The sequence below is a fragment of the Protopterus annectens genome, chromosome 3.part1 (assembly GCF_019279795.1).
Source record: "Protopterus annectens isolate FY-2018-M chromosome 3.part1, PAN1.0, whole genome shotgun sequence".
Taxonomy (NCBI): domain Eukaryota; kingdom Metazoa; phylum Chordata; order Ceratodontiformes; family Protopteridae; genus Protopterus; species Protopterus annectens.
This window is the reverse complement of record NC_056732.1, coordinates 1080382016-1080403664: the sequence shown is the minus strand read 5'-3', so window position 1 is coordinate 1080403664 and position 21649 is coordinate 1080382016. Positions and strand designations below refer to the sequence as shown.

General features: G+C 38.8%; 2 protein-coding genes across 3 annotated transcripts in view; both read left to right on the top strand.

Moving 5' to 3' along the window:
• TMEM70 (transmembrane protein 70) overlaps positions 1-21649 on the top strand; it is a 798264-nt gene that overhangs the window by 205119 nt on the left and 571496 nt on the right. The window lies entirely within an intron of this gene.
• The window catches only part of UBE2W (ubiquitin conjugating enzyme E2 W), a 514818-nt gene continuing 506373 nt past the window's right edge, over positions 13205-21649 (top strand). The window contains exon 1 of one of the 2 annotated variants that reach the window (XM_044067221.1): positions 13205-13297. In XM_044067221.1, coding sequence (XP_043923156.1) covers positions 13283-13297 — 15 coding nt within the window. In that variant the 5' untranslated portion in view covers positions 13205-13282. Of the gene's footprint in view, positions 13298-13367; positions 13533-21649 lie in introns of those variants that run through there. The other variant, XM_044067222.1, reaches the window with a different exon arrangement.

Sequence of the window (21649 nt, the reverse complement as noted above, 5' to 3'; positions counted from 1 at the left end):
CATAACGGGCTCCACAGACATGTGAGATGTGCTACATCACTCGGAGGCACCCAGTACACATTCACAGGGTCGATATGCTCCTCCTGCTCAGCCTCCAGGCCAGGCACCTTCAGGATGTGGACTGCTGTTGTGAGCAGCATTGGGGGGGGGAGCTTGTTCCCCAATGTGTCCACATTGAGGCCCAGGGGGCGTCCACATCACAGACTACATACACCATCCAGGGTGTTTACCCACCACGTGTCACATACCACACCTGTAGACCGTCCTCTGTATCTACCAACCCTGACCACCTCCACAACTATACCTGCCATACTTCCCCATATTCCAATTCCATACGTCACAGACAAGGGCAATGTGGTCCCAATAAGAGGTTCACATGTGACATACCCGTCCATGTTGCACACACTGACAGCTGCAGATGTGTGTGTGTATTGCTGTGTGTGCTGTTTTCTCGCACACAGCATGCAGCACTATGGTAGTAATATAGGGGACATGTATTTACATACATATGTTTGTGTGTGTTTGTATATATGTAAACATGTGCATATAGGTATGTGTAGATATATGCGATGTATACATGTGCTCATATATAAGTCTACACATGGGTAGCTGTAGATTTGTTGACATGCATGTAGATATATATATATTATATATGTATATTTGTACACATACCTATATGTGAGGTACATTCAGACATCAGGTCCACAGTCTCACAACACCTTCCCGTACAGCTGCACTGTTCTGCCTTGCTACAACACAGACAGGTGCCACATATGGACACAGCCTGACATTAGGGGGGTATATGTAGGGCCAGATTGCAGGTAACCGTATTACACACCTACGGCATTCCTGCATGTTACAATACAGATTGGCCTAAGTATCCTACAAGGGGTTGGCTGTGGATCCCACGTGTCCATCATAATGGCATTACTTCCACCACCAGCTATTGGCCACATAACATACATACTTCCCATTACACAACACACACTATGATGGCTTACATCATATCAGTCAGTGTTGCTCTGTATGGTTGAGGGGTATAGCCCACTACCCACAGGGACAGACTCTATTGTCCTTAGCAGTTGTTCAGCTGAACATCATTACAACAGTTGAAGGCACATACAAAGCATTCCACATCATCTCATTATTACACACTAAGTACTATGGTCAATTACGTACATACCTATATACTTCACATACCTGTTCTGGATATGCAGACTCTTCTAGAACGTTTGGTGTTTTTTTTTTCTTATACACCCACTCTCTCTCTGTCTCTCTCCAGTAAATGGAATGAGCTGCTTTGCATAGATTGCAGTATGGAATTTGTAGGTGATGCACATGATCAGGTGATGGCCTCTGCACCAGTGTCCTCCACTTGATAACTGCATGCAGCATGTGTCATACTTCCAATTACCACTGTCATGGCAACCAACTGCTAGAAATCCCTACATCATGTGGGAGTGGTCCATTTACCTTTCCAGTATGATGGACATCCTTCCTGTGTGTGGGCATCACTGTTACAGACAGCAGGTAGCAATACCTCTTACAGGAAAACCTGCACACTCAGGCCAGTTACATATTTGTAGGTGGTTCCAGAACTACAGACAGAGTGTGAGTAGAGTTGTTGTATGCATTGTATAGCACTGGTGTTACAGGGTTTGTGTGTACATACTAGTTTAACTTGGAATGCAGTCTGCATAGCTCTCAACTTGTGGGCCTATCCTCTTGATGGCCAGAGGTGTGCCTGTTATGTTTTGTCTGTCCACCACACAAGTCTTGTATCAGATATATCACTGGCAGTGTGTGTGCCTTGAGTGCTATCAGTACATGGCTACATCCATTTCTAACATCATATTCCTGACTAACGGTATGTTGCAGACTATCCTGTAACATCAGTGACTTGCTTAGTATATAACAGTTTTACACATATGGGCCTGTGTTCCAGCCTGTCCTCCACCTACATATCAGGCTTTGCACATATGACATGCTGTCAGGGGTTGTTCGGTAGTGGGCTGCGAGTATGTCATGCTGCCATTCCTGCTATCAGTCCACTGCTGTTGTGTCCCCCACACATGCTGTGGGGTTGGGGTCATATATGTGTGGGCTTCACCTACACAATACGTGTGCGCCCTTATGCACTCCACAGGCCAGTGTATGTATCAGTGGTATATGGCCCTGTATTATTGAGTCTAGGAGGGGGGATGCACCATAACTACCCTAGGCTGTTACAACATGTGGGGGTATCAGGGGTAAGCTGCCTTAAGGTATCTGGATGTACATTACCATACAATCCACCTTGGGTAAATGCAGGCCTACTGCCTCCTACCACACAGACTGTTTGTCAGTGTGATTGTGATAGTGTCAGTTATGCCTTGTTATGTAACAGTTACATCCCATTGTGTCAACTGAGGTCTTTACCCCCTCGGGATTGTGTACAGAGTGTAAATACAGGCTGCTAAACTACTACTTACCATTGATTGTTTGGTATCCTGTGGCCCAGTCTGTCTTTACTATTGTACTACTTGAAGGCCTCAGCCTGGACAGCAACATATGTCAACCTTTCCAGACATACTGTATTAGTACAACTGTTTCACAGTTGCATCACTCTGTTTATATGGATGTCGGTGTCTAAACAGCCATATAACATGGCATATACAACTGTAATAGTACACAAAGATTTCCCATGTATGCATACCTGTGTGTGGTGTTAATCCTTTGACTTCTCTGTAGGCGTATGTTGCAGGCAACGATTGTCATTTGTATGGGTGGCTCATACAGTGTCCAGTTGGTAAGGTGATAACTGTAGGCATAGTGGCTGTTCCATATTGCGTGCACCTTCAACATATGTATCTTCCTCTACATATCTCTGTGTGTATGTGTAGTTTTGTATATTATATATAGATATATATATATAGATAGAGAGAGAGATATAGATATATAATATATAGATGTGTGTGTCTGTGTATATGTATCCTAGGGATGATGATTGCTTCCACACTGTACATTCCCTATGGGAGCCAGACTGTACTGCATGATATGTTGCGGATACCAGCCTGACATCATACAGGTGGGATGGAGTACTGTTAACATAGTGCCCATGTCATGTCAGGTCCTGGTTATGGAATCTGCAACAGTTGGTAGTGTATTGCAGGGCAGACGTGTTTGGCTGGGGGGGCTACATATTCGTTGTTTGGGGCCTCTCGACCCCATTAACAGTGCATGTGAACATGCATGCTTTTGTTATGTTCCCATTTTTATCTACAGATGTCCATATATACATATACAGATATATATATCTATCTGCTTACATATATATAAATCTAGATGTATGCATATGTAATATATATAATATATATATATATATGTGGATAAATATCTACTTAGATATTAATATATACACACACATCTACATGTTGAAATACATTCCCTGTACTGTACCCTAAATTGCTGTATGTGTGTGTGTGTATAATGTAGATATATATACAAACATACATACACACACACACACACACACACACACACACACACACCTATATGTATGCATATCTACATATATAGATATGTTATAGCTAATTAGATATTAATGCACACACATCTACATGTTGAAATACATTCCCTGTACTGTTGAATGACTGGGCTGGATGATATGTTTGTGAAAACATCAGGGTTATGTATATCTGACATGGCTTAGTGGTAAATCACTTTGGCTATGGTGTGCAGGGTCCTGGATTTGAGCCTTGCAGAGGCTGTTTATTTTGCTGAAGGGCAAAACAAGGGCCGTTGGATACAGAGTGATTAAGGCACTTTTGAGCAGTTGTAAGTGGGTTTGCGCGAGGGTAAGGTATCCGGTTAAATATGCTTACAGACAGTTAGCTTCAATATTGCTTAACCTGTGTGCCCATTGCTTACCCCTGTGCAAATGGTCTTAAACTCACTTACTAGTGCTTACTCTTGCACTGATTTAGACAGTAATATCTAATGGTTCTTGAGAAGGTGTGGGATTTGGAAGCTGTATGGGAGTTGTCATTCATTACACATTTTACCTTCCATTTGTATCCATGATTCATGTGTACATATACTGTATGGAGCACATGTGCTTATCTGTGGACTTTGCCATGTTATGACACTGACCTCACATGTGCATTTAATGCAGTACTCCAGTTCACAAGTATATGTCATTTAGTAGGTTATGCAACTAAAATATTGGTCACTACATGATTTGCCATGGAAAATGGAATGTGCTGCAGTGGGACTCGAACCAGGAATGCCTGCTCATAAGGCGAATGTTCTGCCCAGTACACTATTGCTATACTGCTTCATTTGCATACATCTTCCTTGTTATTCTCTTCAGCCATTTAAGCTGCATTAACCGTAGCTAAGCGATGAGCACACTCACGCACCTATGGTTAGCTTTAATCCGATTCATAATAAAAAAAAAATAAGGTTTGTTTATTTGATTTGTATTTACTATTGCTGTTGTACACATCAGGGAATGTTGCTGGGGATATGAGGACACCTATGAGCAGTCTCGCTCATTCCTTTGGCCTTTCTGCTGTTCTTCATTGCAGGGGCGTGTATATTCTGAAAGCTCTGCTCTCAGACACGCCCCCTGCACTCTTACACGCTCCATGTAAGATTAGGAGCTCTGGCAGCACGCCTTCATTAATATGTATAGCGTACTGCAGTCCTGCTCCTAAACGGCCGCTTCCGTGCAGGACTACGCTAGTCCTGACCAGAAGATTACTAAATCCGGGGGCTAATGTCTTAAAAAGACTTCAGATCCATCACAGTAAGCAGCACCTGATAATTCATTCTTCAATTGCGAGCCTACCTGCATTCGAAGACAGAGGGAGTGGTAAGCCCTGCAGAGGGGTCACTTCAGTCAAATTGCAGTAAGTAACATTTGCACACATGTAAATCCTAAACAGAAGTACTCCAGTTTATGCAGCTTGCAGTAGTAAAGATTCTCAGATGTCTGAATCCAGACTGAGCCTGCAGTCCAGGAAAGTCGCAGTACCATTAATTCTTCAAGAAAAGGTGGACATGTACTTCAGCAGTTCACTGCCTGCTGTGTTTCACCAGCTTCTCGAGTGACTCTGAAAAATTTCCAGCCATCAGCAACAACAGCCTGATCACCTGTTTTCTTGCTAACTGGTAAGACCTTTTTCAAGCCAGTCATTTAGTATGAATGCTAATCACATATTGCTAAACTCTATTTCTACATTTAAGCAAGCTTTATTTTATACCTTATTTATGTTACATATTTGTAGCAGAATTACTTTCAACCTTAATACCTTTTTGAGCGTACTCTAATAGTTATTTACTTGTAAATGAGTTATCAATTGATTATGAATGCATTTTTCAAGGATCTGTGAAAGTGTGAAAAGAGTGACAATGGGTATAATGTTGGATAGGTCACTGGAGTCACTTCCATTGTAAAGTGGGATGATGTCCCAGCCTTATAGAAAAAAATTTCACATGTGATTTTTTAATACATCTATTTATGAGAATGGATGCCGGAAATAAAACTGAGCAAGCTGCCATCTTTAGGACATCAGCAGGAATTCCATGTGGAGCTAGTGTACTTGGTTTAATTTCTCTAAGATATTTCTTGATTGTTGTGATGGATACTAGTTGAAAAGAAAAAGACTAGTAACAGTGGACTAGGGAAGTGAGCTGGAATGGGCTGTGGTCAAGTTTTTTTGAGGAGCTTGAGTTGTTGTCGAGTTTGGTTGTGAAGTAGTTTAGTGATGCTACAGAGAGAAGTAATCATTGAAAGTCTTGGCTGTTTCTTCAGGTCTGCAATGAGGGTTGGGGTTTGGTTGTACACTGGAGCCAGGGTGGAGCATTTTAGAAATGACAGCCCAGAACTGTCTAGAATTTTTGCAGCATCTATTCTGCAAACTGACAGTTTTTTGTCAAGTCTGATCTGGTATTTGGTTTATTTTATTTATTTTGTAGAAGACTGTCTTCTATTATATTACTGAACCATGGCCTCCAGACTTTATCTCTACTCGCCAATTTCCTGGTGGTAGGAGTAAGCAAAGGAGCAGGTTTGTTTTACACTGTTTTTAAGCTTAAGGGGGGCCATGCTGTTTAGTAGTTCCATAAATATCTTATTCAAATAGACAACTGCATCATCTAGGGGCAAGAATGTTAAAATGTTCCAATTATGGGATTTTAGTGTGATGTTAAACAGATGTGGATCAAAATTGTTCATGTTGCGAGAGGATTTGTGCTAGTGTTCCTGCGAGAAGTAGGGCACGTGGTCACTACGTGTGCTTGTTAAATTGCCATGGAAGCTTACATCATTGGAGTGACTTAGTAATTTCATAACAAGTCCAGTGCGGTAGTTTTAATATTTTTCACATTGACTCTGGTTGATCTCTGATAATCTATTCAATTTCTCCCAACTTTATGCTAGAAGTCATTGTCTCAGAGGCAAGACTTGACCAGTCGATATTAACATCACCTAGTATGAGTGCATTTGTGTGTACACTGGGGGGAGGGGGGTATCCTAACTTAGCTATCCCATAATGTGCTGATATTGTCCTCAGATGGGATATACAAGGCTGCCATACATACTGTTTTATGTGCATTTAGTTTCTAGGTTACTTAGAAAGTAATTCAGCATTACAGAAGAGAGCATGGGAGATGGGAAAGGTGGCAGGTTTAAGCTACTGTGGTACATTAAACAAAAAAGCAGGATTAGCAATAACCTACCAGATCTAAGGATGTTAAAGCATGGGGGGGGGGGGGTATTTATGCTGGAATTCAGTTTTAGCCAAAATTCTCTTACTGCTAATATGTCAGGAGAGTGATATTTTATCCATGCTTGTAATGCTGGAATTTTGTTTACACCAAATTTACTAGTAATTAAGGCGTACTACACCAGGATTACCCCAGCCTATCCCGTTTCTACATTTATGATCAAAAGAAAAATGTTACGAATTTTGCAGTAAGCAACATTCTCTCTTAAGGAATAATAATAATGAGCTAGAAGGAACATCTGTTGCTACTGATCACTAGGGAACTTGGCAGTATTAACACTGACAATGCTACCTTAAGTTAGACCGCAGAATTAGACTGCCACATAATGGGATAATGGTATCTCTGCGAGTGGGCGGGGGGAAGTGGTGCCAATTCATTACCTTGCCCCACTTGATTATGATCCAGCTCTGATGGCATGGGTTCTGTCCTCAAAAACAAGCTTATCAGTTTAGCTTACAAAAATCTGTACTGACATTAATGACTGTTACGTGAAGTCTGTTTCAAACTCATAAATGGTCAGTGTGGCAACATAATCAGTGTATGTGCCCTGAGATTTCACACTGCGTCTACATCAGCTTCAACTCTTGACCAATGTTCACCATTAAAGGAATGGCAAGATTATTTATTGCAGACTTCACTGCTGCAAATGAATGTTATTCAGAAATCTGGAAAAGCACCACCAGGAAGAAAGATGGTGGTATCTGTAAAAGCACCATTAAGAAGGAAGACAATGGCATTCTACTAATTTGTTTTTACATTTGATAAATGGGCAAGTTCACTAGTCCAAGCACCCATTTTAGGAAACCCGCAGCCCACGAGGGGAATGAACATATAGAAGGGAAGCAAACATGAACTGTACAGAATAATAAAATGAAACATCACTTCAGAGCATTAGATGTAAATGCAACATACCTTTCAAAATGTTAGAAGCAATTCCAATGACACAACATAATGCAGAAAAGTTCAAGTGTGGTCCCAGGATGGCAAACAAATCACTTGTAGATCTCCAAACAACGAATCAAGAATCCAGAATTTGAACAAAAGAGTTTAATTCCAGTAAGCGCTTTCACCCTGAGGCTTCTTCAGACTTTTACAAAAACAACTGCTAAACAAGTTTAAAAAACCTCAGAGCTCTGTTGGTTGGTCGAGCTCAAACCAATCAATATGCATTAATAAAGTCATCATCACATGAATATTAAACATGTCAAAAAACTTTCACATAAACTGTGAATCAAATGCATCAAATATATCATAGGGTGAAAATGCACAATGTTAAAAACACATAAACAAATATAGTTAAAATCAGCACTAAAAACTCCTACGGAGGTGAAAACATTCATATATAGTTCATAACATCCCTCCCCATAGCAGCTAATCATGCATTAAAAACTTATCAAAACAAGTACATACAACGGCGATCAACCGTCCCATTCATAACAAGAATATATACAGGCTGGTGAAATGCCAAGCAGGTAGGACAAATAGATCAAACACGCGAGCACTGCAGCATGTGTTTAGAAACCTTAAAAACATCAAGTCAACATCCTCAAATGCGTTGTTGCATAAACCAGCTCAACTTAGCTAATCAAAAAAATCCATTCTAATCAAGGGCGCTTACCAAGTGGACATCATAAATATGTCAGCGCCTACAGTCCATAGGATGTTAAAAATATTACTAAAACAAAGGCATAGTGTAATATAGACTAGCAACAAACAGAACGCTTCTTAACTCTGAATGTATATCCACGTTGCGTATCGTCGTCACAAAAGTACGACGAACACTACATAACTGATGCCTTAACAGAAACCATCAATAGGTGGCAGTCAATCCTAAAAATTAGGCTGTAAAGTAAATTCATATAGCGTACAAATTCTTGAGGTCCAAAAATAAAAAACCAATGCATGTTCTCACTACACATTGAATGAAATATCGTGGCTCATATAAATTCAAACAAAAAACCACATACTCCAACATAGAACAGGCTGATATCTAAAAGATACATATCAATACAGCACAAATCAAATAAACATAATATATCAAGCAAATATGCAGTAATATACTATACGAATATAGCAAAACATAGACCTATGGGTCTCTAGTAGGCAACTATTAACAGAGTGTTGGAACAAAAGAATGAACATATCCCCCATAATATAAGAAAAAGGAAAGAAAAAGAAAAGAAAGGAGAAGAGAGAAATAGGGGGGGGGAGGGGGAAAGGGAAGGGGGAGAAGGTGGAAAAATGGAGGGGAAAAGTGGAGAAAAGGGGAAAAGAGGGAAAAAGGTGAAGGGGAAAAAAGAAAGTGGAAGAAAAAGGACAAAAACCTACAAGGAAAAACAAATCATTATTTAGGTCTACAAGGTCTCCTCTTTTTCAAGATGGGTCTAATCTGGACCTTATCGTTCAATCCAGGTGCTCTATCGGCTCTGCACCTAATGATCCACTTGAGCTCATTCTCTAAGGTTAAATTCACCAAATCCCCTCCTCTTACATTATTAGACAAAGTTTGGAGAACACAGAAAACAAACTTGTGTTCCATACCAAGTGTCAAAATATGCTTGGCTAAAGCATTCTGAGTGGACCCAACACGAATATGATATATATGTTCTCTGATCCGTTCTCTAAAGGACCTGTTGGTTTTTCCTATGTAAAAGGAGGGACATACAGTGCACCTTGCCAAGTATATCACATTAACGCTGCCACAGTCTGTCATGGGTTCTGTCCTCAAAAACAAGCTTATCAGTTTAGCTTACAAAAATCTGTACTGACATTAATGACTGTTACGTGAAGTCTGTTTCAAACTCATAAATGGTCAGTGTGGCAACATAATCAGTGTATGTGCCCTGAGATTTCACACTGCGTCTACATCAGCTTCAACTCTTGACCAATGTTCACCATTAAAGGAATGGCAAGATTATTTATTGCAGACTTCACTGCTGCAAATGAATGTTATTCAGAAATCTGGAAAAGCACCACCAGGAAGAAAGATGGTGGTATCTGTAAAAGCACCATTAGGAAGGAAGACAATGGCATTCTACTAATTTGTTTTTACATTTGATAAATGGGCAAGTTCACTAGTCCAAGCACCCATTTTAGGAAACCCGCAGCCCACGAGGGGAATGAACATATAGAAGGGAAGCAAACATGAACTGTACAGAATAATAAAATGAAACATCACTTCAGAGCATTAGATGTAAATGCAACATACCTTTCAAAATGTTAGAAGCAATTCCAATGACACAACATAATGCAGAAAAGTGTTTACTGCAAAAGTGTTTACTGCTCTACTTTGAGCAAACTTGACTGTGCATGATTTGAAGGCACATTTACTCCAAGCTCAACCACCTATCATGCTAAATAATTGGTAGTTTGTGACTGAAAAAGAGATAACCTGACAATGTTAGCAGCTGAAGATTGCCTGGACAGACCAGCAACTCATTACATTTATGATAAGCATTTACACAAACAGGTGTATCAAAGACAGCAAAAAAAAAAAAAAAAAAAAAAAAAAAATAATCAGTGCACGGGAAATCCAACACTATGTCCACCAAAAAAAAAAACACTGTTTTAAAAGAACTTTTAGCAATCTCTCCAAGAAAGGATATCCAACAAGGCTGTAGCTAACATTGACACTGAAGCACACTAAAAATGGTTCAAGACTGGCATTCATTCAGGATGTGACAGATTCAGTATTTGCAAAAATCTGGTCTTATGAAAATGACATTATGATTAAATACCTGCTTAAAAGAAAAAGGAGACATCAACACATATAGCAAGACTATTATTTTACCAGTTTGAAGTAACAACCACACTTGCAAGTCAAGACAAAGGCTCGGCGAATAATTAATAACATACAAATAAAATGGTGAAAAGACAACTTAAATGAACTCCAATGGTACACAGACAGACAATATATGAAAAGGTTGTTGCAGTCTACATGCATCAACCCCATGCAGTCTACATGCATCAACCCCATGCAAAGACAGTCTGACATCCTTAAAGGAAAATTAAGCCAATCAAGTTAGACCTTACATGCATCCCTGAAATGGAGCTTCTGTGACAGAAGATACTACTGCAACATCCTGTAAGAAAATCTCACCTGATTTCCCTACTAAAAGGAAATAACACATACCATCAAATAGCCCAAACACAGCAAATCTGCAAAAGGGAAAACAGGAAGGCTTACAATTTATTTTTTTTGTGGAATAAGACTCTAATGTGATTCATGCATGAAATATTGCATAGAATATTACTGCCCTACACAGTGGTTTACATAAAGAAAGGTATACACTGTATATTGTGAGGTGTTTATACTAATTTCCTTACATGTAGTGTCTACTGATAAACAACCCCTCGACCAAATATGCTTCCTACGTGTACTTTACCGATTGTTTACTTTAGGACACACCATTTTACTTGGTGCAGGTGGTCACGACTTGATTGACACCCCCAAGGGAGCGGTCTGTTAAGTGCTGGCTGGCACATTGTTATTGTTAATTCTGTACTTTTTAACATTAAACGTTTGAAGTATAAAAAAAATTTAAAAATAGAATGTGCATTACTGACTTTGAGAGATGCCCATCCACATTCAGAAAGGAGACTACTAGCATATCCTGCGTAAGTCCATGTGGGGGACACAAGCCCCCCATTACACTTTTTTTAAGCTCATCTTCTCCACACCATTTATTGCCTGAAAAATAAGAGAGCTGACATTATGAAGTTGGTGCCTGCAACTTCGCATCCTAGCTAGGGTTGCCACCTTTTTAAATGCCCAAAGTGGGACATTTTTGGTACAAACGTCAGATTTTGCAGGCCGGAACATACCCACAGCCAGTAAAATATATGAAATAATTTTGCCCTATAATCTCATGACATTTGCCATTTTTACAGTTTTTTTGCAGGTCACAAATGCCCAAAGAGGGACTGTCCCCCGCAAAATGGGACAGGTGGTAACCCTAATACTAGCGTATACTAATATAAACTATAAAAAACAAAGTTAAAAGAACAATTGTTTAACTTGCACATGGACTGTATTATACACTAGAATGTCTTGTTTTGCGTATTTGCTGTCGCACCCTTAACCCTCGTCAGACTTTTATTTTACTGATATTCCCGGTACAAGCAAATGCTCTACAGTTCAATACGTTAATGTTTATATTTAAATAAGCCGTTTTTTGCTTCTAACCGACTTTTGGGGCAGTTAAAACGAGTAATGATTGTATCCAGGAAGTGGCCCTTTAAGAGGGCGTTTATAGCTACAAAATCAAAGGAAATGGGCGGTGCTTAGTACTGCGCATCCGGCAGAGTAAAAGACAGTCCTTCTCTTATCCATACTTTACTGTCTAACTCTTCATTGCTGGGAAACAGTTAGCATTCTTTCAAAACATCTCATTCACACCGATAAGGGAATATTGCAAGACTCCTAGTGTGCGTTCTACATTTTCTGTATGAGAGACTCCTAGTGTGCATTCTACATTTTCTGTATGAGAGAAGAGAACAGAAACGATCTTAGTTGTCAGGCACAGCCAAGAAAACCATTACGCATTGCTTTTGGTAACAAGAAAAAAAAAGACCGACTCCGTTACAAAGTCTTGAAGAGTGCATTAGGAATACTTGGCCATTCAACCACATCTCATTAGGTCAAATCACGGGTGTGTTAAGACGATGAAGTCTTGCCAATGCATTCAAGAGTTCGCAGCTGAATCAAGCCCTTTGACACGTTACCGAAAACCTTGCAAGAATAACACCTTTCTTAAAGCAGTCAATTAACCAGAATTAAGGTCTGAATACCTCTGTAGTGTACATCATAGGGATACATTAAAATCTTCCCATTTTTTTAAATGTCCGTGTTCCAAGGGTTTACCATACATTTTTCCCCTACAAATATCCATTTTAAGTTTTCGGCTTTCTAAAGGGAGCATATATTTTGCCCAGGAGCTCCATATCGTGAGAGGTAGTATTCCACATTTTGGAACTGGAGATGAAATACGAAGACCGTTAATTCTTATAACGCGTTCAAACATAGGAGTATCCAGCTTATACACTAAAGCAACTGATGCTTCTTAATGAGAGTACACATAAAACATAGAATGTTTGGCACTATTTTTATGCCTGCACATTTGCATCCAGATTCCGATGTCTGCCTGTTAGAATACCGAATAATATTCCATCGTTACACGTGCATCAGAAGGACTCTCCAAGCTACACTAAGCCTCGGTAAGATAGGTTTTTGTCACTGCAGGCCAGTCCGATTACAACGAATCCATTAAATCTAGCAACAACACGAACAATAAAAAACATTTTACAAACCAAACAATGCCACAATTCACAAAACTCAAACTCAATAGACAAAACCATCAATCTCACCTCCGCCCGAAAAAAAATACATATGTTCCATACAAACCAATCAGCAGAACCAAACTCATGCTGTCGCGAAGACTTTCGTAACACACGTGACCTACGACGTAAAGTACAGGCAGTGAATCGCGTCAGGGGCTGAGGGAATTTCATCATGGCGTCTATGCAGGTGAGCAATGGAGTATGTTTGACTTAGTTTACCTGTATATTGGACGTGACAGTTGTTTTTTCCCGTTGTCGTGTTTGTATTAAAACACTTCACGTACTCTAAGTACGTTAGATAACATGATGAGAATTGCTTTTCTGTAGGAAAGTAGGTTTTTTGCCTTAAGAAGAGCTCTGTTGTTGTGTCTTATCTGCTCGTAAAAGTGGGAGGTACTGACCGTGGAGTCACCGTCACACAGGTCAGGTGTAATGACATAGCTACCTGAAGCTGATATGTAAAGCCTTGTTTTATGTGATTTTATCATTGCTATTGTAGTTTCCTCACGCTAGCTATTGATTTTAGGAAGCAGTGATGCTGTTATTAAGACTCTTTGGATCTCCTAGAGTTCTTTGACGTTGGAAGTACCCAAGTAGTGAAAGTTAAAGTTGCTCATTTGTTCTGGCAGTTTGTAGGAGATATATCATCTGCTAGAAGAGTGTAGTATGGTACAGTGACATTGCGTTCCAGTTGTCAAACATAGTGCTCCCTGTTATGAGGCCCCAGACTACTTATGGTTAGCATTTGCATGTAGGTTGGACAGCTGTATGTTGTATGTTGAAACAGTGAACAGTTTACAGTTCTTTTCTAAACAATCGCTTGTTTTATACTGGGTCAGAGGCTTGTTAATTGGTGTTCTTATATAAATTCTGACGAGGAATGATAGTTTGTGGATAATCTTCCTACGTAATATTTACAAAGACGAACGTTAACATTTCCTACATCTGTCTTGTTGTCCCTGCACTGTGTACTGTGAAGCGATATAAGTATATTGCTACTTTCTGTAACTTCTTGTTTGTTTAGGAATTGTTGCCATGGGTAGTAGACAATCGGGTTTCTATAAATGACACTTTGATTGTTTTTGATATATGTAATTGGTTGGTGTACAAATGATTTATGAGTGCATCATAACTAGCATAGTTGGGAGGCTTTCTAATTTTCCCTGCAGTAATTTAGTTACAAGTAGGGTAAGATTTTTACAGTTATGCATGCTGTCCTCAAAAGTGAGGTATACCACATGACCTACACTGAACGTCCAGGACTGCATCTTAATCATCTCAATTTTTCAGTTTCTCTCTCCTCCTCTCTCTTCCAGTTTCTTGCAATTTCCCTTCCAGCTAGCACAGTCCAAACTAGTAACATTGCAGTTATGTCTCCCAAATGATTTTTCCCCTTACCATCATCAGTTAAACTATTTTTTTTATGGCATCCCAGGTTAAGTCTGCAATGGTTGACATACTGGCTTAGTATAAATATGTGAAAGTAATGCAGGAAGCATTTGTTTGAAGTGATCCATTTTGGTATAAAATGTAGCTGGAGTAGTATGATTCCCTTTTTTTACTCCCTTTGTTATGCAATTCCATTGACTGGTGCAAATGTGTTTAATTATACATTTGATTTCTGGGGATTTGTAATTGTGCTATATTTTATGTAGGTTGGTACCTTATTGTGGAGCACTTTTTTGACTGATTATTGAGTAATAAGTTATAAAGCAAGAATATTGCAAACATTTTGGTTGCTTGCCTATGGATTTTTTTTCTGAATTGGGTTATTTTTGGTAGTAATTTAGTGTTAAACGCTTGTTTGTAGTATTGCTTGATAAGATTTATATTTCATATTCATAGGTTCATGGGTTAGTAGTAGGCTAACTGCCCTTATGGCAGTCTTGAGCCTATCATTTGTCACCACAATAAACAGAACATGCCGGAGGGATAGATTCCTGTCCCAGAGACTTCCCAATACTCTGGAATAAACTGCCTATCTATATCGAACAAAGCTCCTCATTAGCACTCTTCAAGAAAAAAATCTTGATGATTGGATGGGAAATAGGAAATTCACCCCTGGGATCACTTCTGTGGCTCTGCTATACAATGGCACAGGAAAATAATTTTCTTGGGTGGCAAAAATCAGGGTGCCTTTTTGGCTAGGCTTGTATAGGCCCCAGGGCCGATAGCCTAGTACCTACCTATGAACCTATTTGAGAACCAAACTCTGCACCTTGTGTTTGAGTAAACCACAATGATCAGTGTCGTACTTCTAGTTTGACTACCTATCTTTGGAGTAAGAATTTCCATCCTTGGATGGGGGAAATTATTCCTGTGTGATAGCTTTCTGGTGCTTTGTAGTATAGTGTTGTACAAGTGACAATGGTTGTACCCATTCCGAAAACTTTCCTTTTTTTTTTTTTTTTTAATATAAATGTTCCTTTATTGAAGCTGTTGAGTAAAAGGGCAGTAACAATAATTTCTCTGCACAAAGGTGGAGTATCAATGGAGCTGGATAATTATAGACCCATAAACCTGACTACTGTCATTTGTAAGGTTATGGAAAGGATCAGTATGGAATTACTATAGTAGCCTACAGACGTTTGACCCAATTCAGATTCATCAAGGGTAGGTCCTGCCTACTTAACCTGCTTGTCTTTTTCAAAAAAAGTTACCGAAACAGTAGATGACTCAGGCAGATTAGTGTCCACCACATATCTGGACCCCAAAAAGGAGATGGATGTCAATCATACTCTTATTGTAGGTAAACACGCCCAGCTAAATGTTAATTCCTGTGTAACTCCTTGGATAGTAATTGACATTTACTTTTTTGCAGGTCAGAACTAATGTTAAGGGTTTGTGGATGATTGCAAACTTTGTACCATCATAAATTCCCAAGAGAACACCAAGACCCCTACAAGATGGTCTGTCTGAAACCGTTAATGTCAAAACCATAGACTAAATGCACGGAAGTGTATAATTGTATTCTTCAGCAAGCATGACTTACCCTGTAACTCTCGCATTGACAACATAGCTCTGAAAATTGATCCTGTCTTTAGAGATCTGGGATCCTATGTCAACAGTGAACTGTCCTTTAATCACAGTGTAGACACTGTTTTAAGAAGTCTTCCCCATATTTACTAACCATCTCTGTACTGCAGCCTCCGCTTCCACAGTTATCCAATATGCTGATGACTCTATAGTCCTATGTGCTGCCAGTACCTTTCCTGAGCTGCAAGTACTCTCAGTCATCCTTTCTCAAAATAGAGTCCTGGCTAACAAACTCCTGCTTAATTATTAAACCCCAGTAAGACAAAACTCATGCTATTCTATCCCAACAAAGCTGCTGTACACACAGAATCGTTTTACATTGTCTTCAGAAATAACACTACTTTCACTCCCTTCTCACATACTAAACTGTTAGGTGTGGAAACTGACACTAATATGAGATTTGACATCCATATCGCTCAATTAATTAAGAAAGTACACAAAAAACTAGGTACATTATATAGGAGTAGGCAGTATCTCACAAATAGCACAAGAATGCCTATTGCCCAAACTCATTTATCCTCAACTCTTCTATATGCATCACCTATACATGTAAACATTAGGAAAACTGATCTGGAAAAACTGGAATTCTGTTACAATAAAATAGATATGCAGCAAACACTACACAGAGATCAAGGAAACTACATTGGTTAGAACTTCCCCAATTCCTACATTTTGTCCCAGCTTAACATGGCTTAAAAAATATTCTGTCATTCTGCAAAAACACCATTACAAAACTTACAAGAGGCCTATTCCTGTGGCAGAATAGTGCGTTCAAACAATAAGCCCCTCTTGCGAATCTCAACAGTGCACAATCGATTGTGCTGGAGAATCCACCTACTATTTGGAGCTCTCTACCTAGTAACATCACTACTAGCCTTACTTTAAATTTTAAACAATAAAAACCCACCTTGCCACTAAATGGCTCTGCCCCACACTAAAAATAAATCTTGCATATTCCTTCTTCATACGAACACTACCACCTCCGATTTCACTGTGGATTTTATGTATTAAATGTAACCCAATGTTATTTCACATCTTTATGCTACGCATTTTATCTGTTGTATCCTTGTTTGTACATATTTGTTGATATTTAAGCTAATGTAAAATTGTATGTACAGTTGTTTTGTAATGTACCTTCTCTGTTATTTTTTTTTTCCTTTAAAACACTTTAGTCATTTGTCTGTGTGGAGATTTTCTCCCCGGGCCTCCTGAAAATGGACATGTTGTCATGTCAGGCTTTCCCGGTAATCAAATGTAAAATAAGTCATTTTTCATTGCACAGCTTATTTTTAAAGGTATTGTATTTAGCTGCCGAGATGGAATTCTTCCACTGTACTTGGCATTTATTTAAGCCAATCATTGAAAATAATGCCTTTTCAGTATGTACCTGTTCAAACACTTTTGACAAGTATAATAACCATGACATTAAATCTTAATCAAGAGCCTAAATCGAAGAGTTATGCAGACAGTATCAAAGCCTTGTGCCTTTTGTCACTATCACACAGGCTACTAAAAGGTAATCTCTACCTTGCATGTAGAGCTTCAGCAGACCCTATTCTGTCAGACCTATTACCCACTCGCAAGTTCAGTGATATAAACATGGGGGATCTGTTATCTGTCATGCAAAATTTAAATAGAGAATGTTGGGAGGATAGGTTTGTATCACAGAGGGTAGTACTTTTGTGGAATTGTCTTCATTCCACATAAAGCAAAGTAATGTACTTATTCTGTTCAGATGAATTTTCAGTTACCTGTCTACTCCTCCAACATTACAACTCCAGGGCAGTGGTGCTGCATGTAAGTGTCCTAACATATCCTTGTTTGGTCTCTGGATTAATTGTATGTAAAATATAATGGCTAAAAATTACCATGAAAATGAAAGGCAATGTTTCTTGATATCCTCACAGGTCAGTTGCCTAGCAAAAACCTATAAATGCAGGCCCTGCCAAAAACTGAACATAAGAGGATTGGTATCCACTAAATTTAGTTGGTGGCTTGATTGTCAGATCATGATGTTTTGCTTGTAGTTGTGAAGTAGCACATTTTGTCTTTGTGGTGGTGTCAGTTACTACTTGTGTGGTTTTATATTTAATGTTTGATTTGTTATAAATTGAAGCATGCTTGCAATTAGTTGCTTTATTAAAATTATATGGTTGAAAAACAGGAATCTGCTGGATTTGAAATAAAATAATACACTAGCAATGTTTGACTCTGCAAATATGAAAAGTCAACAGTGATGTTTCAAATATGAGTTCTCTGTATTTTATTTTAATTGGCTGACTGTATAGATCACTGATTCAAGTGGACCTATTCCAGATGCATTTGTAGTGTGGTATATGCAAGCAGTATTTAAAACATACAAAACATAACTTGATAGTAAGTGCATAATGTAATCTCTAAGCAACGTATAATTAGTAATAAATGAAAACTGGAAGATAATTTACATTGTTTATTTATTAGTAAATGTGAAGAGGGGTTAGAACAGTAGTAACAGAGTGAGTTAACTGAAAATTTAAACTTTTCATAGTAAAAGATACAATAGTTTATGGTGATTATGAAAACTGGAGGGCTTGTAGAAGTTTGTGGAACGTGGACATTTTATTTGCAGATCTGTGCAGATGGAAGTCTTCAGCTGTCCAGAATACTGGTTAACCCAGTGAAGTGCATACATGGTAAATATCATTGGAATATAGTGGGTAATGTACCGCTCTAATATTATTGTGCATACATGGGGGGTGGGGCTGTTTAATGTGTGATGGATTATGTAGGAGATTAAGTTATTGCTTTTTTAGCTTGCTGTCATTTTTGTATGTCTGCTTTGAGGTTGGATATGGATTTGGAGGAAGGTGCTAATTCGGTAATGGGGGCTGGTATTGCTTCCCAGGTTTTGGCCCTACAGCTAAAAAGCTATGATTGCTGCAATGACATAAACCCTTGGGAATCGATTGGTAGATCAACCTCCCGTCTTGAAAAGGGCCATACTGCTAATTCCTAGAGGACAATTATGTGAACCCATCCAAATGTAAGGACTTAACTTGAAAGGTGCCTGAAAAGTTTAACATGCAAGAAAAGTTTGATCCACAGGTAGTGAATCCTTTGGATAAACCAATGAAAAAGTCCTGTTTGTAATACTTTTTTAAAGTTGAAATCTTTGGGTCAAATGTCCTAAACATTTAGTCCTTCTGGGGTGCACAGACTAGTCACAGGTTCTGCCACAGCCCTGAAGGCAAGGCAAAGATCTCCTTACTGGATTCTGTATGAGGTAGAAAAAGTGAGGAGGTGTTATTGTAGCCAAGTAACTAAGGGAGATGTACCTTTGATTGTTTTGATCAAGAATCGTATGAAATTTCTGTTGGAGTATGTGTTTGGAGAGGCACATAAAATGGCACTTTATGTTTTGTGCATGAGTTAGTAAGGAAAAATTATGGGAAGACTATTTCCAGAAGAACTGTTTTTTAGTAATTAACTATGCATTGTAATTTTTTTCTTTACCACATACAATATAACAACATTGACCTTAAGAGATGCACCCAATAACTATTTCAGGTAATATAATTAAAAAGCACAGGGTAATGAAATAAAAATGCAGCACTGGTGCTTTCCCACCTATGTGTTGAAAAGAGAGGAATTTAAGGGATGGGTAGCGGAGATTATCCAGGAGCTATTCGAGAGGATAGGAATTACTTGTGAAAATATAGCAAGGGAGTCTGATAAAAAAAATTTAGAGGAACTGACAAATGTTGAAGTATCGCAGAATAGGGGGAATCTCACAGAATAAGAGGAGGATCAACTGCTGAGTACTAAGAAAATAAGGGATTACCTCGATAATGTACACTAGTTCAGAAAGATTGCTGTTGAGCAACATTTATTTATATATATGCACACACACTACAGAACAAAAACTTTTAACACAATGACTTTGGTAACAAAGAAGGGGCTGTCACCAAGCTTAGGGAGCCTATCACAAGGAAGGTAACAAGATCCTGTAGAGATATTAGAAATATTTTGGAAGCTTTATGGAGGTCTGTGTAAAGCAGAGAAATATAGAAATCAAGAAAAGATACAAATGGAAATGTTTATGGAAGAATTAAATATGCCAAGGTTAGAGGTAGATGAGGCTGAATTACTAATGGTTAGGATAGGAGAAGATGAGATAAAAATTGTGATGTACAACCAGTCTACAGGAAAGTCCCCAAGAGTAGATGATATTTCTGTGGAAGTTTGGAAGCCGTGAGGGAAAAAAATGATGAAGATCTGGGAAGTTTTGTTTAACGGTATTTCAACAGGAGAAGTACCAACACCCTGAAAGAAAGCAGTGGTAGCTGTAATGCTTAAAGAGGGTAAATATCCATCAGAATCAGCTTCGTATAGGTCCATTTCAATACTAAATGATGTGTCTGTAATTGCTAAAAGAATGGCAAAAGTAATACCAGAATTGATAGATGTGGATCAGTGTGTTTTTGTGGAGGAGAAGCAAACATTTGACAACATCAACAGAACGCTGATGATCTAGAGGGAAGCAGAATGCAAGAAAATATCATTGCTGTTGGTGGGTCTTGATGTAGAGAGAGCATTTGAAGTAATACGTGTGGGGGGGTTTTATGAGCAGGGAAATGTAAGCATTTGCATTTCTTTAAATTATAAGGTTAAGGAGGATATATGAGTGATCCGAGGTGAAAATTAAAGTGGTTGGTGTCCTCTTTGATAATATCTGCTTGAGCAGAGGAACCAGCCAGGGGTGTCCTCTTTTTTCCCCCCCTTTTATTTGCATTATATTTAGAACCATTGGTAAAGAAAATAAGAAAAATTCAAGACTATAGTTGGTATGGTAGTCAAGAAAAGCTGGTTTTATTTGCAGATGACCTAATTTTATACCTGAGGAAAGCTGTTAGCGTTGTTGCCTCACAACAAGAGATTCTCTGGTTCAGTTCTCTGCTGGGGATGCCTTCTGTGTCCTCCCTGCATTCGTATGGGTTTCCTCCCAAAGACGTGCTGTAGGTGGATTGGACACTCTAAATTGGCCCTAGGTGTGTGTGTGCCCCTTCTGTGTAAGGTTGGTTAAATGTTGTTCTGAAATATTGTGAAAGTATGTATAATGTTCTTGTGAAGAAAAAATAACTTAGTTTCTTGTATTGCACAGGTCACTACTCATTCTTTGCAGTGTGTGTACAATTCTGTTGATGATACTTCCACGGCTGTGGTCATTGGTACTGTGTTTTAAGGAGGTTTGCTTGGCTGCATTCTCAAACTCCCAGATTTAAAAAAAATGAGATTTTAAATTCTCCCCTAGAGAGAAATTTGGTGTTTGCCCCTCTGCTACAGAGGTGATCAAAAAGTCTGGTGAAAGGGACAAGTTGATTAAGGGAAGATTTTTTTCAGGCTTTCTTTTCCAAATTGACTAAGGGATTTTCTCCTCCTCCAGTTTTAGCAACAAAGTAGAGTAAACAGTTTCAGCAGATTTCAGGAAGAAAGATGTTTAAGAAGTGACAAAGTTCCAGAAATA